General features: G+C 41.7%; 1 protein-coding gene across 1 annotated transcript; it reads left to right on the top strand.

The window, feature by feature from the left end:
• Window positions 1-572: 572 nt before the first annotated feature.
• LOC139639728 (rab GTPase-activating protein 1-like) lies at window positions 573-10,670 on the top strand (the record flags this gene model as incomplete). The annotated part of the gene is made up of 3 exons (XM_071513876.1): window positions 573-725; window positions 5,501-5,644; window positions 10,629-10,670. Coding segments are annotated over 3 exons (339 nt in total), but the record flags the coding sequence as incomplete, so codon positions are not given.
• Window positions 10,671-15,945: the final 5,275 nt, after the last annotated feature.

Here is a 15,945-nt window from a genome sequence, read left to right as displayed (position 1 = left end):
GCTGGTCCATGTTGTTTCAAATGTTGTTGATGCTGGTCCATGTTGTTTCAGATGTTGACTCTGGTCCATGTTGTTTCAGATGTTGTTGACTCTGGTCCATGTTGTTTCAGATGTTGTTGACTCTGGTCCATGTTGTTTCAGATGTTGACGATGGTCCATGTTGTTTCAGATGTTGACTCTGGTCCATGTTGTTTCAGATGTTGTTGACTCTGGTCCATGTTGTTTCAGATGTTGACGCTGGTCCATGTTGTTTCAGATGTTGACTCTGGTCATGTTGTTTCAGATGTTGACTCTGGTCCATGTTGTTTCAGATGTTGTTGACTCTGGTCCATGTTGTTTCAGATGTTGACGCTGGTCCATGTTGTTTCAGATGTTGACTCTGGTCCATGTTGTTTCAGATGTTGTTGACTCTGGTCCATGTTGTTTCAGATGTTGACGCTGGTCCGTGTTGTTTCAGATGTTGACTCTGGTCCATGTTGTTTCAGATGTTGTTGACTCTGGTCCATGTTGTTTCAGATGTTGACTCTGGTCCATGTTGTTTCAGATGTTGACTCTGGTCCATGTTGTTTCAGATGTTGACGCTGGTCCATGTTGTTTCAGATGCCGGAGGGCAGGCCTTCTGCGTGTTGGTGAAGATCATGTATGAGTACGGCCTCAGAGCGCTCTACAAGAACAACTTTGAGGATCTTCACTGCAAGTTCTACCAGCTGGAGAAGCTGCTGCAGGTTAGTAATGCAGTGTATCATGATGTGGTGGCATGTAATGTAACATAATAATAACATGAGAAGAAGACTATGACTGTATGAACAGACAGACAGACAGATGGATAGACAGATACGATGAACTCAGACGGGAACTACGGATCCATTCATTTGTTTTTTGTTTATCCATTTGGTTGTTCATCCATGACATGTTTTCTCGGACACCAGTTTCTTTAGTTTTATTAGTTTTTTATTAGTTTTATTAGTTCCACAAACAACGATTGATCCAAAGGGGGCGCAACAGTTACAGGTCAAAATTAAAAATGTTCTATCGTCCATATCATAATTTTGAAAGACATGAAATTTGCTCCACATATCCAGCTATCTTGGCTCCACACTGAGCTACTTCAGTGTGACAACTACTTCCTGTTTATAGTCATGTCTCCTTCATGGAACCATGTCCTGCTGGGAAAACGCAATTTTAACACTTTAATGTGCCAGCAACACGTAATTTGGTGTTAACAAGTCGAGTTCATTTCATGCACTTGTGTGAGATAAGGTTGTTGCAGGTGTGTGTGTGTGTGTGTGTGTGTGTGTGTGTGTGTGACCTGCAGACTGTAGACTGAACACAGTGAAGCTGATGACTGCTGGTGTCAAAGTCCCTCCAGCTCAGCTGTTAGAGCCTAAATCCACTTTGTAAGTGCAGCTTAATTTGGCCTCCAAATCCACTTTAGCCCTGTTAGCGGCTGTCTTTCAGAACCAGGATCAATCTGGTTAGCATCGACCGCGCCCTCAAGGTAAGGCCATTAGCATCGACCGCTAACTGTTAGCATACAGGTGGGATAGGCTTGCTATCTGATCCAGTCAGGTGTCACGCAGCGCTGGAAGTGTTCGCTGGATCGCTATCTGGGCTGATAGAATCCTTTACATGCGTTTGTCCAGATGTTAAAACACACACACACACACACACACACACACACATACACATACGCTCTGTGAAATCTACAGCTGTCACCTCTTCCCATGTGGTTGATTACATTTTATAGAATCAGAATCAAGAGTGTGACTTGCTTAACTGGTGCCGACGCATTTGTAAAGCCAACTTTATTTATATATCGCCTATAATAACAAAGTGCTTCAAAGAAAAGATAGAAGAACAAGAAGCAAGTTAAACAGACAAAAAACACAATACAGGACTCACACACTAACATCTAGCTTTGATTCATTTATCTAATGCGTTTATCACCAACATTACAAGCAACCAATAGTAATGAGGCCAGAGGTCAGAGGTCACAGCACCCAGACAGTAGATGAAACAAGTATTTCTGTGACCTGAGAAGGATCATGGAGGATAGAGAAGTGATGCGGAAAGACAGAAGAAACACATAGAAAAGTAGAAAAAATAGAATCACATGAGCGTGACGGGCTGAGAGTAGAGGAGTAAGATATGGGAGAGGAGGAGGTGAGGAGAGGAGGAGAGGAAGGTAGAGGAGAGGAGGAGGTAAGGTAGAGGAGAGGAGGAGGTCAAGGTAGAGGAGAGGAAGGTAGAGGAGAAGAGGAGGTGAAGGTAGAGGAGAGGAAGAGGTGAAGGTAGACGAGAGGAGGAGGTGAAAGAAGAGGAGAGGAGGAGGTGGAGGAAGAGGAGAGGAGTAGGTGAAGGAAGGGGAGAGGAGTAGGTGAAGGTAGAGGAGAGGAGGAGGTGAAGGTAGAGGAGAGGAGGTGGTGAAAGTAGAGGAGAGAGCAGGTGAAGGGGGAAGGAGGTGGTGAAGGAAGAGGAGAGGAGGAGGTGAAGGTAGAGGAGAGGAGGAGGTGAAGGAACAGGAGAGGAGGAGGTGAAACCCTAACCTAACCCTAACCCTAACCCTAGTAGAGGAGAGGAGGAGGTGAAGGTAGAGGAGAGGAGGAGGTGAAGTAAGAGGAGAGGAGGAGGTGAAGGTAGATGAGAGGAGGAGGAGAAGGTGGAGGAGAGGAGGAGGTGAAGGTAGATGAGAGGAGGAGGAGAAGGTAGAGGAGAGGAAGAGGTGAAGGAAGGGGAGAGGAGGAGGAGAAGGTAGAGGAGAGGAGGAGGTGAAGGGAGAGGAGGAGGTGAATAATCTATAATGAACAGGATTAAGTTTCATTGGGAATATATTGATTGATGGTTTTTACTGTCTATATTTGACTGTCTCTACTTTGTTTTCTGTTTTTCTGTTTTCTTCCCATCTGTAACTCTTGAAAGCAGAGCCTCCTCCTCAGTGAGTTCACACAGATCAAACACAGATGACTGACTGACTGACTTTAAATCTGTCTGCCTCTCCATCTCTTCACTGCTTGTTTGCGCTCTGTGGCTGTTTGAGTACAGACTGATGCAGATCCTCTGCAGCTCTCAGTCCTGGTTTCTCTGGACCCAGAATACTGAATCCAGAATAATTAATTGCACTCACTTGTTGTCCCAGGTCTAAACACTCCCTGATTGGACAGCTAGAGTGGAAACTAGCTGGCAGAATAAGAACCCAGCAGCAGTTCTCTGTATGTTGTATGGCTTCATCAGTCCTGAAACATCTTCAACGATTCAAATATAAGTCCAGTGGATTTTGTTTTTATGCCTCCGCACCGATAACGTGAACGCGATATCTCACGCCTGGAGGGAATTTCTTCAAATTTGGCACAAACGTCCACTTGGACTCAAGGAAGAACTGAGTAGATTTTGGTGGTCAAAGGTCAAGGTCACTGTGACCTCACAAAAGACGTTTTTGGCCATAACTCGAAGAATTCATACGCTAATTATGACAAAATTTCACACAAATGTCTAATAGGATAAAATGATGAAGTGATGACATTTTATATCCAAAAGTTCAAAGGTCAACTTCACTGTGACATCATAATGTTTTGCTTACCACTGTAGCTGAGAAAACCATCTTGGGTCATTCTGCAAAAACGGTGGAAGTGCTGTCACTTACTTTAGCAGACACCAAAATCCTTTAAGTTGACCTAATAATCACATTAATTATATATGTTCAATAAATAAAAACTGTCCTTGCAATGATAAAACAAAGTTTATTGGCGGAGGCATACAACCGTGAGGCGGTTATTTCTAGTTATTTTTTGGACATCTTACTACCTGGATGAGTGAAATAAAACTACACATAGCATTGTGAGCAAAATCAGATTTTTCTGGTCTCTAGTCTCTCAGTATTCCAAATGAATTGGATCATTTCCAGTTCTTTGAAAAAGTCTGGTGTCGAGTCCCAACTTCCATGCTGACACATTTCATGTAGTTGTAGACCCGCTGTCATTCGGCATCTTATGATATTTGCTGTGAAGAATAATCTTCAGCCATACTGTGATGTGGCCTAGTTGACAGTCAGGCCCACCAGCCACTATCAGCACACATCAGACTGAATACCGACCGAAATCTTCAAATCCAGTCGAGACATTAAGGTCAGGAGAAAATATGGAATCTCTATATATTTATAGTGTCCTATAGAAGATATCACAATATTCACTTTAATAAAAGGCACAAACCACTGACCAGATGACCAGAATGTCTTACAGCTGTAAGGAGAAACATGTTGAACGTTAAAATCTGGATCCTGGATGGCAGAGACAGTTCATCATACTGGATTTCACAGTTAAGGACAAGGAAGAGGCGTCTTTACCTTCGTCTGTCTCTCTTCTCTAGAGCAGATACCTCCAGTCCTTATCAGATCACACAGTTTTGGGGAAATCAGCCAAGACAATGATGAGCAGTTCTATTAGGAAAGAGAATGATTCGTAAAAGGGAATGAATAAGAATGAATGAATATGTAATTTTCTCATACTCCCACAATCAGATGATAAACGACGCATGAATTCTGAGCCTGGCGAGGCAGATTTCTGGTGCTGTGCACCTTTAGAAACAGAAAAGACTGCAGAGCATTTTGAAATATGACTTCCTCGTTTCCCTCAGTGATTTGTAAGCGGTGATATCTCACATTTTCTATGATGTGTGTAATTGCTTTGTTTAATGTAGTATGTTTTTATCTTTGTTTCTTTGTTATCTATGTTTTTATCTGTATTTACGTTTTTAGTGTTTTGTGAAGTTTTATAATGTTTCATAATGTATTGTGCGTATTTTCTTGGTCAGCTTTATGGTTTTGTTTTGTTCTCGGGTCTCTTCTGGAAAAGAGTTATGGATCTCAATGAGACTAACTGATCCATCCCTCTTCCTCCTCTCCTCTCCCTCCTCTTCCTCCTCCCCCTCCTCCTCCTCCTCCTCTTCCTCTTCCTCTTCCTCCTCTTCCTCCCCTTCCTCCTCCTCCTCCTCCTCCTCCTCCCCCTCCTCTCCCTCCTCCTCCTCCCTTTCCTCCTCTTCCTCCCTTTCCTCCTCCGCCTGCTCTTCTTCCTCTTCCCATCCCCCCCTCTTCTTCCTCCTCCTCTCCCTCTTCCTCCTCCTCCTCCTCCTCTTCCTCTTCCCCTCTTCCTCCTCCTCCTCTCCCTCCTCTTCCTCCTCCTCCTCTCCCCCTCCTCCTCCTCCTCCTCTCCCTCCTCTTCCTCCTCCTCCTCTCCCCCTCCTCCTCCTCCTCCTCCTCCTCTTCCTCTCCCTCCTCCTCCTCCCTTTCCTCCTCCCCCATTTCCTCCTCTTCCTCCTCCTCTTCATCTCCCCCCTCTTCCTCCTCTCCCTCTTCCTCCTCTCCCTCTTCCTCCTCTCCCTCTTCCTCCTCTCCCTCTTCCTCCACCTCCTCTCCCTCCTCCTCCTCTCCCTCCTCCTCTTCCTCCTCCCCCTCCCCCACCTCCTCCTCCTCCTCCTCCTCCTCTTCCTCCTCCTCCTCGTCCCTCAGGAGCAGCTTCCTGACCTGTGGGCTCACTTCCAGGATCTGAACCTGGAGGCTCACATGTACGCCTCCCAGTGGTTCCTCACTCTCTTCACCGCCAAGTTCCCCCTCTGCATGGTGTTCCACATCACCGACCTGCTGCTCTGCGAGGTACCACCACACTTAACACTACAGAGGGAGGGGGGGGGGGGGGCTGAAGCAAGGAAGGAGGGAGGGAAGTTGGGAGGAAGGGAGCGAGGGAAGGAGAGAGGATGAGAGATTTAGTGAAGGAGGGAAAGAGGTTAGGAGGGAGGGATGGGAGGAAAGAAGGAGGGTGCTATGGAGGTAGAGAGGGAAGGAGGAGCAAGAAGGAGGGCGGTAGGAGTGAGGGAAGGAAGGAAAGAAGATGAGAGAGGATGACAGAGTTAGTGAAGGAGGGAAGAATGTCTGGAAGAAGGAAGGAGGTTAGGAGCTAGGGATGGGAGGAAAGAAGGAGGGTGCTATGGAGGTAGGGAGGGAGGGAGGAGCAAGAAGGAGGGAGGTTAGGAGTGAGATAGAGAGGGATTGAGGGAGAGGAGGAGGGAAGGAAAGAAGATGAGAGAGGATGAGAGAGTTAGTGAAGGAGGGAAGAACGTATGGAGGAAGGAAGGAGGTTAGGAGGGAGGGATGGGAGGACAGAAGGAGGGTGCTATGGAGGTAGAGAGGGAGGGAGGAGCAAAAAGGGAGGTTAGGAGTGAGGGAAGGAAGGAAAGAAGATGAGAGAGGATGAGAGAGTTAGTGAAGGAGGGAAGAATGTCTGGAGGAAGGAAGGAGAGAAGGAGGTTAGGAGGGAGGGATGGGAGGACAGAAGGAGGGTGCTATGGAGGTAGAGAGGGATGGAGGAGAAGGAAGGAGGGAGGGAAGTTAGGACAGATGGAGGGAGGGATAGAAGGAAATAAGGAGGGTGCTATGGATGTAGAGAAGGAGGAGAAGAGGGAAGATTAGGATTGTGGGAGGGAGGGAGGGAGGGAAGGAGAGGATGAGAGATTTAGTGAAGGAGGGAAAGAGTTTAGGAGGGAGGGATAGGAGGAAAGAAGGGGGTGGAGAGGGAAGGAGGGAGGGAGGGAAGTTAGGAGAGATGGAGGGAGGGATAGAAGGAAAAGCAGGGTGCAGTGGATGTAGAGAGGGAGGGAGGAGCAAGAAGGAGGGAGGTTAGGAGTGAGAGGGAGGTTAAGAGGGAGGGAAGGAAGGAAAGAAGATAGAGGATGAGAGAGTGAGTGAAGGAGGGAAGAATGTGTGGAGGAAGGAAGGAGAGATGGAGGTTAGGAGGGAGAGGGAGGGATGGAAGGAAAGGAGGAGTGTGCTATGGAGGTAGAGAGGGAAGAATGAGAAGGAAGGAGGGAGGGAGGTTAGGAGGGATACAAGGAAAGGAGGAGTGTGCTATGGAGGTAGAGAGGGAGGAGAAGGAATGAGAGAAGTTAGGAGGGAAGAGGGACTGGAGAGAAGGAAGGAAGGAGGGGGAGAGGGAGGTTAGGAGTGTGTGTGTGTGTGTGTGTGTGTGTGTGTGTGTGTGTGTGTGTGTGTGTGTGTGTGTGTGTGTGTGAAAGACAGTTTTAGTAACTTTCTCCTCTGTCTTGTTGTGAAATGTTTCATTAGAGGACATCAAAAGTCCAAGTCCTCTTCTCCTTTTCTCCTTTCCTCTCTCTCTCTCTCTCTCTCTCTCTCTCTCTCCTCCCATTGGCCCCAGGCAGAACAATTAAAAGTTTCCCAGGTCTTTCTCAGCCAATGAGCCGCATGATGAGATTCTGCTCGTTAGGCGGATCCTCGTTTCCTCTCCTCTCTCCTTTCCTTCCTTCCTTTCTCCATCATCTTGCTTGCTCTCTCTCTCCGTCATCTACCCTCTTCTTTTTCTATTGATTTTTTTTCTCTTCCCTTTTCTGTCACTCTCTTCGTTAACTTTTCTTGTCCTTGTTCGCCTCTACCATTATTTGTCTTTCCTTGTTTGCTTTCTCTATCAACCTTTCCCTTTTCTTTTTTTCTCCATCCACCTCTCTCTCTCGTTGTTCTCTCTTTCTGCTCTTTATCTGCTTTTCTCTTTTCTTGTTTGTTCTCTCCATCGTCTTATTTCTTTCCTTGTTCCCTTCCTCTATCGACTTTTCTTTCTCATTCCTTTTCTTTTTCACTCTCCATTAACTTCTCTCTCTTTTCATCTTCCCTCAATCAACTTTTCTTTCTCCCTTCAGCAACTTTTCCCTCTGTCCTTGTTCCCTCTCTCTGTCAACTTCTCTCTTTCTTTGATTATTCTCTCCTTTAGCTTCCCTCTCTTCTCTTGTTTGTTCTCTCTATCAACTCCATCATCTTTTCTTTCTTTCTTTATCCTCTTTCCCTCAATCAACCTTTCTTCTTCTGCTTGCTCACTTTGTCTTTGCCTTTCTACTTCCTTGGTAGCTTTCTATACCAACGTCTCTCTTTCCTTGCTCCCTCTATCAGCTGTTCTTTCTCTTCATGCTCTCCCTCTCTCTCTCTCTCTCTCTCTCTCTCTCCTGATGCTGTCTCTCTTTCAGTTTGATTTAGCTTATTGTCAGTTAAACCTTTTGATCAGTTTGCTATTGTGCAATGAGAATATTGGTTGTATTTTCACATCTTGACTCATGTGCTCTAACAGTCTCAGCATGATGCTCAGCTAGCTGTTAGCATCTGCTAACCAAACCATACACTGTGTGCTATAGTGTTAGCATGTATGGTAGCGGGCTAAATAAACTCTGGACAGAAGTCAAACTGTCAGTCTTCTCTTTGCACAGTGATCACAGTTGATCAAAGAGTTTATATAAAATGATAAAACTGAAAATGTTTATGTATTCCTTACACTTATGGCTCAAATTAAAATGTGCTTGATAGAACAAATACGAGACAACATAATACAATATGAAATAATACAGATGTAATATGATAATAATATGATGTAACAATGCAGTACGATGCAACAATTCAGTATGATACAATATAATATATGACACAATATAAAAGGTCAGTACTATATGACATAATAGAATAAGATAGGATGCAATACATTATCATATGACAAACAATATGAAACAATACAATGCACAACAGTATGACACAATACAATGCAATATGATGCCATACACTGTGATATGACACAATACATGATTTCACTCCCTCACACGCACACACACACACACACACATACACACACACACACATACACACACACACACACACACACACACACACACACACACACACACACACAGCCTTCCTCCATTTAATTTCACATTCATGTTGCCAAAGCATGACAAGGACTGTACATTAACAGAAAATAGAGCAATTGTAGCACAACAAAGTTCTCTCTCTCTCTCTCTCTCTCTCTCTCTCTCTCTCTCTCTCTAACACACACACACGCACACACTCAGATGCTGCCTCAGCATTGTAGCGCCATCTAGAGGCGTACAGAGATAGGTGTGTGCAGACAGAGGTCTCTCTCTCTCTCCTCTCTCTCTCTCTCTCTCTTTCCCTCTTTCTCCAGTTATTTTTAGAGGTGTCCAGATATTTTTAGCTCTGTGTTGCCATGTGAACCGGTTGTCAGGGCGACTGAGGAGACGGGTGTTCCCATGCAGAGCTGACATCAGCATCACATCTCTCTCTCTCTCTCTCTCTCTCTCTCTCTCTCTCTCTCTCTCTCTCTGTCAAATTCACTTATATTGTATTGACACAGCAGGAAGGAGAAGCTGTGTGTTCGAAGCAGTCGAGTATATGAGCCATAAATAACAACAAAAAAACTACTCAACAGCTGTACAATAATCAGTAAATGATTACTGATGCATATCAATAATAGAATCAATCTAAAATAAAATGAATAAAACATTCAGTAACATTTGAATTCAGTTCAATCTGTTTTTCTTTATCCTTCCATTTCTCTTTGTCCTTCACTTTTACTCTCTCTCTCCCTCCCTCCCTCCCTCTCTCTCTCTCTCTCCTCATGCCATTTGTTTCCTCTCTGTTATTCTTGAAGACATTGATGATGTAACTCAGTGATGTCGCCTTCATGCTGCAGCTGAAAACCCCTGTCATTTAAAATTATTATTATTATTATTAATAATAATAATAGCAATAACAATAATAATCAACTTTATCTGTGCAGCGTCTTTCAAAAGAGCATTAACAAAGTGTTTACAGGCAATAAAGTAGCAACTAATAAAATCCAATAAGATAAACAATAAAAATGAAATGGAAGGTGCTACGTGACACATTTTGAAACATCAGTATATCGTTGTCAAATTAATAGTGATGCCTTGGTATGATCACAGTAAACAAATAGTATTAGGCAGGAGTTTCCAGGTCAGGGAGTCTGCTGGCCTTTAAAAAGTCTGGAAAGATCTTAGAAATATGTAAATTGATTCTTTCTGAACCTGCAGATCATCTGAACAAAAAATCAATCAGGTATTTTCATATAAATACTTGGGTGTAATGATGGACCATCTGGACCATCTTGGAAAGACCGCATTGAAACTGTCTGCAAAAGGACAAAACAAAGAATTTGGTTTCTCCACCGCCTTAGCTCTTTTGGGGCGAGTAGACAAACTCTTCTTTTGTTTTTTTTACTTCTGTGATTATGAGTGTTCTACAGTATTGTAATAATACATGGTACACGTGTTTGTCCACTACTTTAAAGTCAAAACTGCTCCACCAAATAAAAATCTGCTCAAAGATTGTAGGCCAATCACTTGAGAAACTCTATGAATCAGCCGACCATAATAACATGTTAAGGCTGGCCAACAACATCGTCTCTGACCCCGACCACGTCCTGAACAGTGAGGACAAATTGTTACCATCAAATCAGAGATATAGGGTTCCACGATTTAGCAGGGTTAGACTGAAGCACTCTTTTGTACACCAGTCAATCCTAAAATTAAATATGGAGCTTAATCCCAGATCAAATGTACATTGAAGGGCCTTGAATATTGTCTTTTGTGATTGTAATGATATGTTGAATGTATGTATCTTTGTGTCCTGTCTTAATTTTTCTGACAATAAAGTATTATCATCATCAAGTATTATCATCATCATCATCATCATCATGAACATGAAGCTGTTGTCTGTGCAGGTTTCTGTTTCTCTAACCCAGCTCTCCTCCTCCTCCTCCTCTGTCCTGCAGGGTCTGAACATCATCTTCAACGTGGCTCTGGCTCTGCTCAAGGTGAGACGTTCATTCGTTTACCTCTGTCTCTGTTTGACTGTCTCAGCCATCTGATCTGTCTCCACAGTCCCATCACTGTGTGACTGAAGGGTCGGGTGCCAGCCAAGTCTCTCCTGGTGCTTCAGATCAGTCAAGTCCATGTTGAGATTTCTAGTCAACCTCACAAAGGAGATACAGTATGCGTTGAAGTAAAAACTATATTCAGGTCATACACCCTACAACACAGCCTAAGACACAACGTCAAAACCCACAACTCACAACAACAAAAACTCAAACAACTGTATTTCAGTTTTAGATAAATATATTGTGATTTTTATGCCTCTGTGCCGCGATATCTCAGGAACGCCTGGAGGAAATTTCATTACATCCGGCACAAACGTCCACTTGGACTCAAGGATGAACTGATTAGATTTTGGTGGTCAAAGGTCAAAGGTCAAGGTCACTGTGACCTCACAAAAGACGTTTTTGGCCATAACTCAAGAATTCTATGCTAATTATGACAAAATTTCACACAAATGTCTAATAGGATAAAATGATGAAGTGATGACATTTTATATCCAAAAGTTCAAAGGTCAACTTCACTGTGACATCATAATGTTTTGCTTACCACTGTAGCTGAGAAAACGATCTTGGGTCATTCTGCAAAAACGGTGGAAGTGCTGTCACTCACTTTTGCAGACACCAAAATCCTTTAAGTTGACCTAATAATCACATTAATTATATATGTTCAATAAATAAAGACTGTCCTTGCACTGATAAAACAAAGTTTATTGGCGGAGGCATACAACTGCGAGGCGGTTATTTCTAGTTTTGTATTGTGTGTGTGAGTGAATGTGTAAAGGTGTAAGAGTTTCCCAGTCCTTTTAGAATCAAAATCCCAAGAAACAAAATAAATCTATTCACAAAATGCGGAACAAGTCGATGAGTAACAGGTACTGGTGGGTGTGTGTTGTGGGTGTGTATGTGTAATACGGGGCAGGAACATTTGATTTCCAGTAAAATCCTGTTTAGTCTGAGATCTGCTATCTGGATGAGGAAGAAAAATCTTATTATTGCAGCTTGAAGTAAAATCCACACTTCAAAAGCTACTCAAACGGTACAAATAGAATCTGTTCAGATATGGTAATGAGAGGAATTGCAGTTTGTTACTTCTACTCTTGGTATTAAGCATTATAAGCCATCATAAGCAGATCATAATCACATCAGAATATCTCATAATGCATCGTATAGCATTATAAATCTGGATTGACACAGGCCCGACTTAAAATAATATGTTGAGTTCATGAATATTTATGTCGATGAATTACTTATAAGGCATACACAGAGCTCATAACACGTTTGATGTGTCATGACACAACTGACCCGGGTCTCCTGGGATAAATAGATGACTTTTAACAACCTGGCTTCAGCGTCTTAATGCGTTACGAAGTGTTGTGGCATTTCCTGACGTCGTTCTGATGTGACGACTGTGACCGGAGTGAAGTGTTGAAGCAGAGGAGAGAGTCTGCTCTCTGCTGCGTCAGCTCTGATGTGACGGAGAGGAGGAGGGGAGGGGAGGAGGAGGAGGAGGAGGAGGAGAAGGGAGGGGAGGGGAGGAGGTCAGACAGGCTGTCAGCTGGCTGGCGCCCCCTGCAGGTCAAACACAGGAACTGCAGCTGGAGGTGTGGAGGCTGGGAGTTTCCCCCAGAGACTCCAGTCACAGTTTTAATTGCTTGAGACTTGACTTGATGCATGAAGAGAAGACTTGAGACTTGAGACTTGACTTGACTTGACTTGGGTTCTGGTGACTTGGGACTTGACTCTGACTTGTACTCTGATGACTTGAAAAGGTTTCTAAAGTCTTGACTTGAGATCTTGTGTTTGTGTAAATGACTTAGATTGAAAGTGATGAGATTTGTTCCAGCAGACGACTGAATTTAAATTCTGTTTTCTGAATTTGTATGGAATGATTGAATTTATTGAAGTTGAAACTGATTATAGAAATCAAACCATATTGCATTGAAAAGTCCTAGATATTTAGTTTTCTTTAAGATATTAAATTGATACTGGACTCTTGATTTGTTCTGACTTGACTTGCTGTTCTACATTTAGACTTGAGACTTGACATTAATGACATGGACTTGACTTGGTGTTCTACATTTAGACTTGAGACTTGACTTGAGACTTGTGCCTCAAGACTTGAGACTGACTTGGGACTCGAGCAAAGTTGACTTGGTCACACTTCTGGATACAGCCAGTCTATGTCAGACATGTTTACAAAGTACTTTACATAGCTACAATAAAACACAAAGAGAACGTGATGTAAAAGTTCAGTTCAGTTGATTTATTTCAATCATGTACAGATAAATTAACAAGTATACATCAAAAATTTGCATGTAAAATGAAATATACAAAACTGTAAATTTCTAATAGTAATAATACTACTAATAAATGAAGTATAAAAGTAGTAGTAGTAATAGTAATAAAAGTTAAAAAAAAAAAAAAAAAAAAAAGTAGTAATAGTAGTAAAAGTACCGCCAATAAATATAATAGAGTTGGATAAAAAGTATGGAAAATAGCAAGAAAAAAAAAAATCGTAATGAGTTGATTTAAATAGTTAATACAAATCGTTTCCAGGGAAAAAAAAAAAAAAAAAGAAATAATAGCTAGTAATACAAGAGATACACAGAAACAACTAGAAAACAAACAGACATAGAACTAAAAACAGAGAGCAGTTTACATGTGTGCTGAACCACATGAACGTCCCCTACAGAGACAGTAATAAATAAATACAAACGAGGAATAAAACAAATACAAACTGAAAAATAAAATGGAGATACAACTATACATGAACGCCTGTCTATAAAAGTGAGTTTTTAGCAGGGATTTAAAACATGAAACTTCTTGTTCTTGGGTGGCGTTAGTCAAACTCAGAGGCTTTTTAAGGAAATAAATACGAGTTTTATGAAATGTTACCAAACCAAACGGCATGCTGTGTTGTGTCATCAGGTGTGTGTGTGGTGGGACGGGTCGACTGTGTTTTGTTGTACTGCGTGTGTGTGTGTTTAATGTGCAGCTGAATGTGATGAGACAGGAGCTTATGGAAGAGACGCTGAGTCCAGAAAACTCACTGATGATGAATGAGTTTGTCTCTGATCCGCCCCTCTGTGCCGGGGACTGTCCCGCCAACAGTCTGCAGTGCCTGACTGCTGAACCTAATGAAACAAACATACTGTACGAAGGTTGACACATTTGTTTTTTCTTTTTTTTTTAAAATCATTTTTCATGTAAAAGTGTCCTAGCAACAAAGTTAAACCTCCACTTCCTCTGAAAACCAGCTCCATATGATGCATCATTCCATATCATCATCATCATCATCATCACTAGGCAAGACAAGACATTACATCCAGACATCTATAACATAAACCTAAATATACACCAGTCAAAAGTTTGGACACACTATATTTTTCTTTATTTTTACTATTATCCACATGTTAGAATAACAGTAAAGACATCAAAACTATGAAATAACACAAATGGAATCATGCAGCAACCAAAAACAAATAAAAACTATCTTATATTTTAGATTCTTTGCCTTGATGGAAAGTCAACTTTTTACTGGTAGTGTATAGAGTAAGCACACTGACATTTTTGGTTTTACAGATCGAGTTAAAGCATTTTCTGAAACATCTTTCATCATCATGTAGCTAAAGAAAATGAGTTGAAATGGAGTTTGTTTCACTCTAAAGCTCATTTCTCAGCTCATCATCCTCAGAAGAATACATATACATATAATATATTCACAGCGGGCCAAGTCCTTCCACTGTGCTGCAGCAGTAGTAACAGCCAGAGGTGGAAAGTAACTAAGTACATTTACTCAAGTACATTTACTCAAGTACTGTGCTGCAGTGCAGTTCTGAGTATTTCCGTTCTGTGAGACTTTCTACTTTTCCTCCACTGCATTTATCTGCTGGCTGGAGTTACTAGTTACTTTGCAGAATAAGGTTTTACACGCAAAACATACGATGAGCTCATAAAATATGTTGCATTGTTAGAGTTTAAACTCCCCAACAGTATATGAAGCAGTTAGACCGACAACATTAAAATACTTCTGACAGGTTCATGCTTCAATAATTTAACACTTTTACTTTTTATACTTCAGTTCATTTTACCACTAATACTTCTACACGTTTATTTCAGTAAACCTTGAATGCAGGACTTTTACTTTCAATGAAGTATTTTCCCATTGTGGTATTGTTACTTTCACTTAAGTAAAGGATTTGAGGACTTTTTCCACTACTGGTAATAGCACTGTACTGTAGAGTAGTTTAGATCAGTTGTTCTCAACTTTTTTCAGCTCAGGATCCCTAACAACGAAGCGATGGCTGCTCACCTCCCTCTGGTGCAGGATGGTGAACTTTTACACCAAATTACCATTTTTATTTTCCCTTTTCAGGCTGCTTGATTGATTAATCATTGGATGAAACAAAGAGGCTGCAAGTAGAAGTCATCATTCATCATTTATTCATAAATCATACTTACCTTTATTTCACAAGAAAAATATCATTATCAGAAAGATTAAAACAATGATAATAAATTGTGCACATATAGGAAACATATTTTTAAACCTTACATAATTATGGTTGAGAAGCACAGGCTCCGATTCCTGTATTTCTTCTTGGTCCCCCTGGTGGCCAGCTCATACACTACAGTATAATATGAACTCAATGAACCATTTTATATATAATATTTATGAGGCTCTTTAGTTTATGTACAAGGCTTATTTACAGACGCTGGCAGAAAACATTCATAGGTGCCATTTTAGAGAAAATAGATTCTGCATTATTAGAAGCTGCTGTCTGTAAGAATCTAAATGTTTATCTCTGGTCAGTTTTATTTTCTAACTAATCAGTAAAGCAACATAAAGCTGGTAGGACTGCAGGCAGTTTGACTGTAGTATCTTGTTCATACCTTAATTCAGTTAAGTCAGATTTCACCTTCTCACTTTATCAAATCTTAACTAGTAATGAATGCAATTTCAGTGAATTTAAAGAAAAATGAATAAAGATAGAGCAAATAAATAGAGATGACAGGAAGTATGAATAGGTCAGTCTAAAGCCTTAATGACTGCAATATCATGAAAGAAAGCTGCTGTTCTGACTTTAATTTGTGGAAGCCATTTTGTTTGGATGATTTGAGTAAAACAAAAAAAAGACAGAGGCAGAGGCAGAGACAGAGAGAGAGAGGCAGAGACAGAGAGAGAGAGAGAGACAGAGACAGAGGCAGAGACAGAGAC

Source organism: Centroberyx affinis, unplaced genomic scaffold (genome assembly GCF_046629955.1).
Source record: "Centroberyx affinis isolate AG114_WGS23_722 - 3 ecotype Tasmania unplaced genomic scaffold, CSIRO-AGI_Caff_v1 ptg007597l_1, whole genome shotgun sequence".
In the NCBI taxonomy this organism is placed as follows: domain Eukaryota; kingdom Metazoa; phylum Chordata; class Actinopteri; order Beryciformes; family Berycidae; genus Centroberyx; species Centroberyx affinis.
Note: the sequence above shows the minus strand (reverse complement) of the source record. Positions and strands in the feature narration are given on the sequence as shown.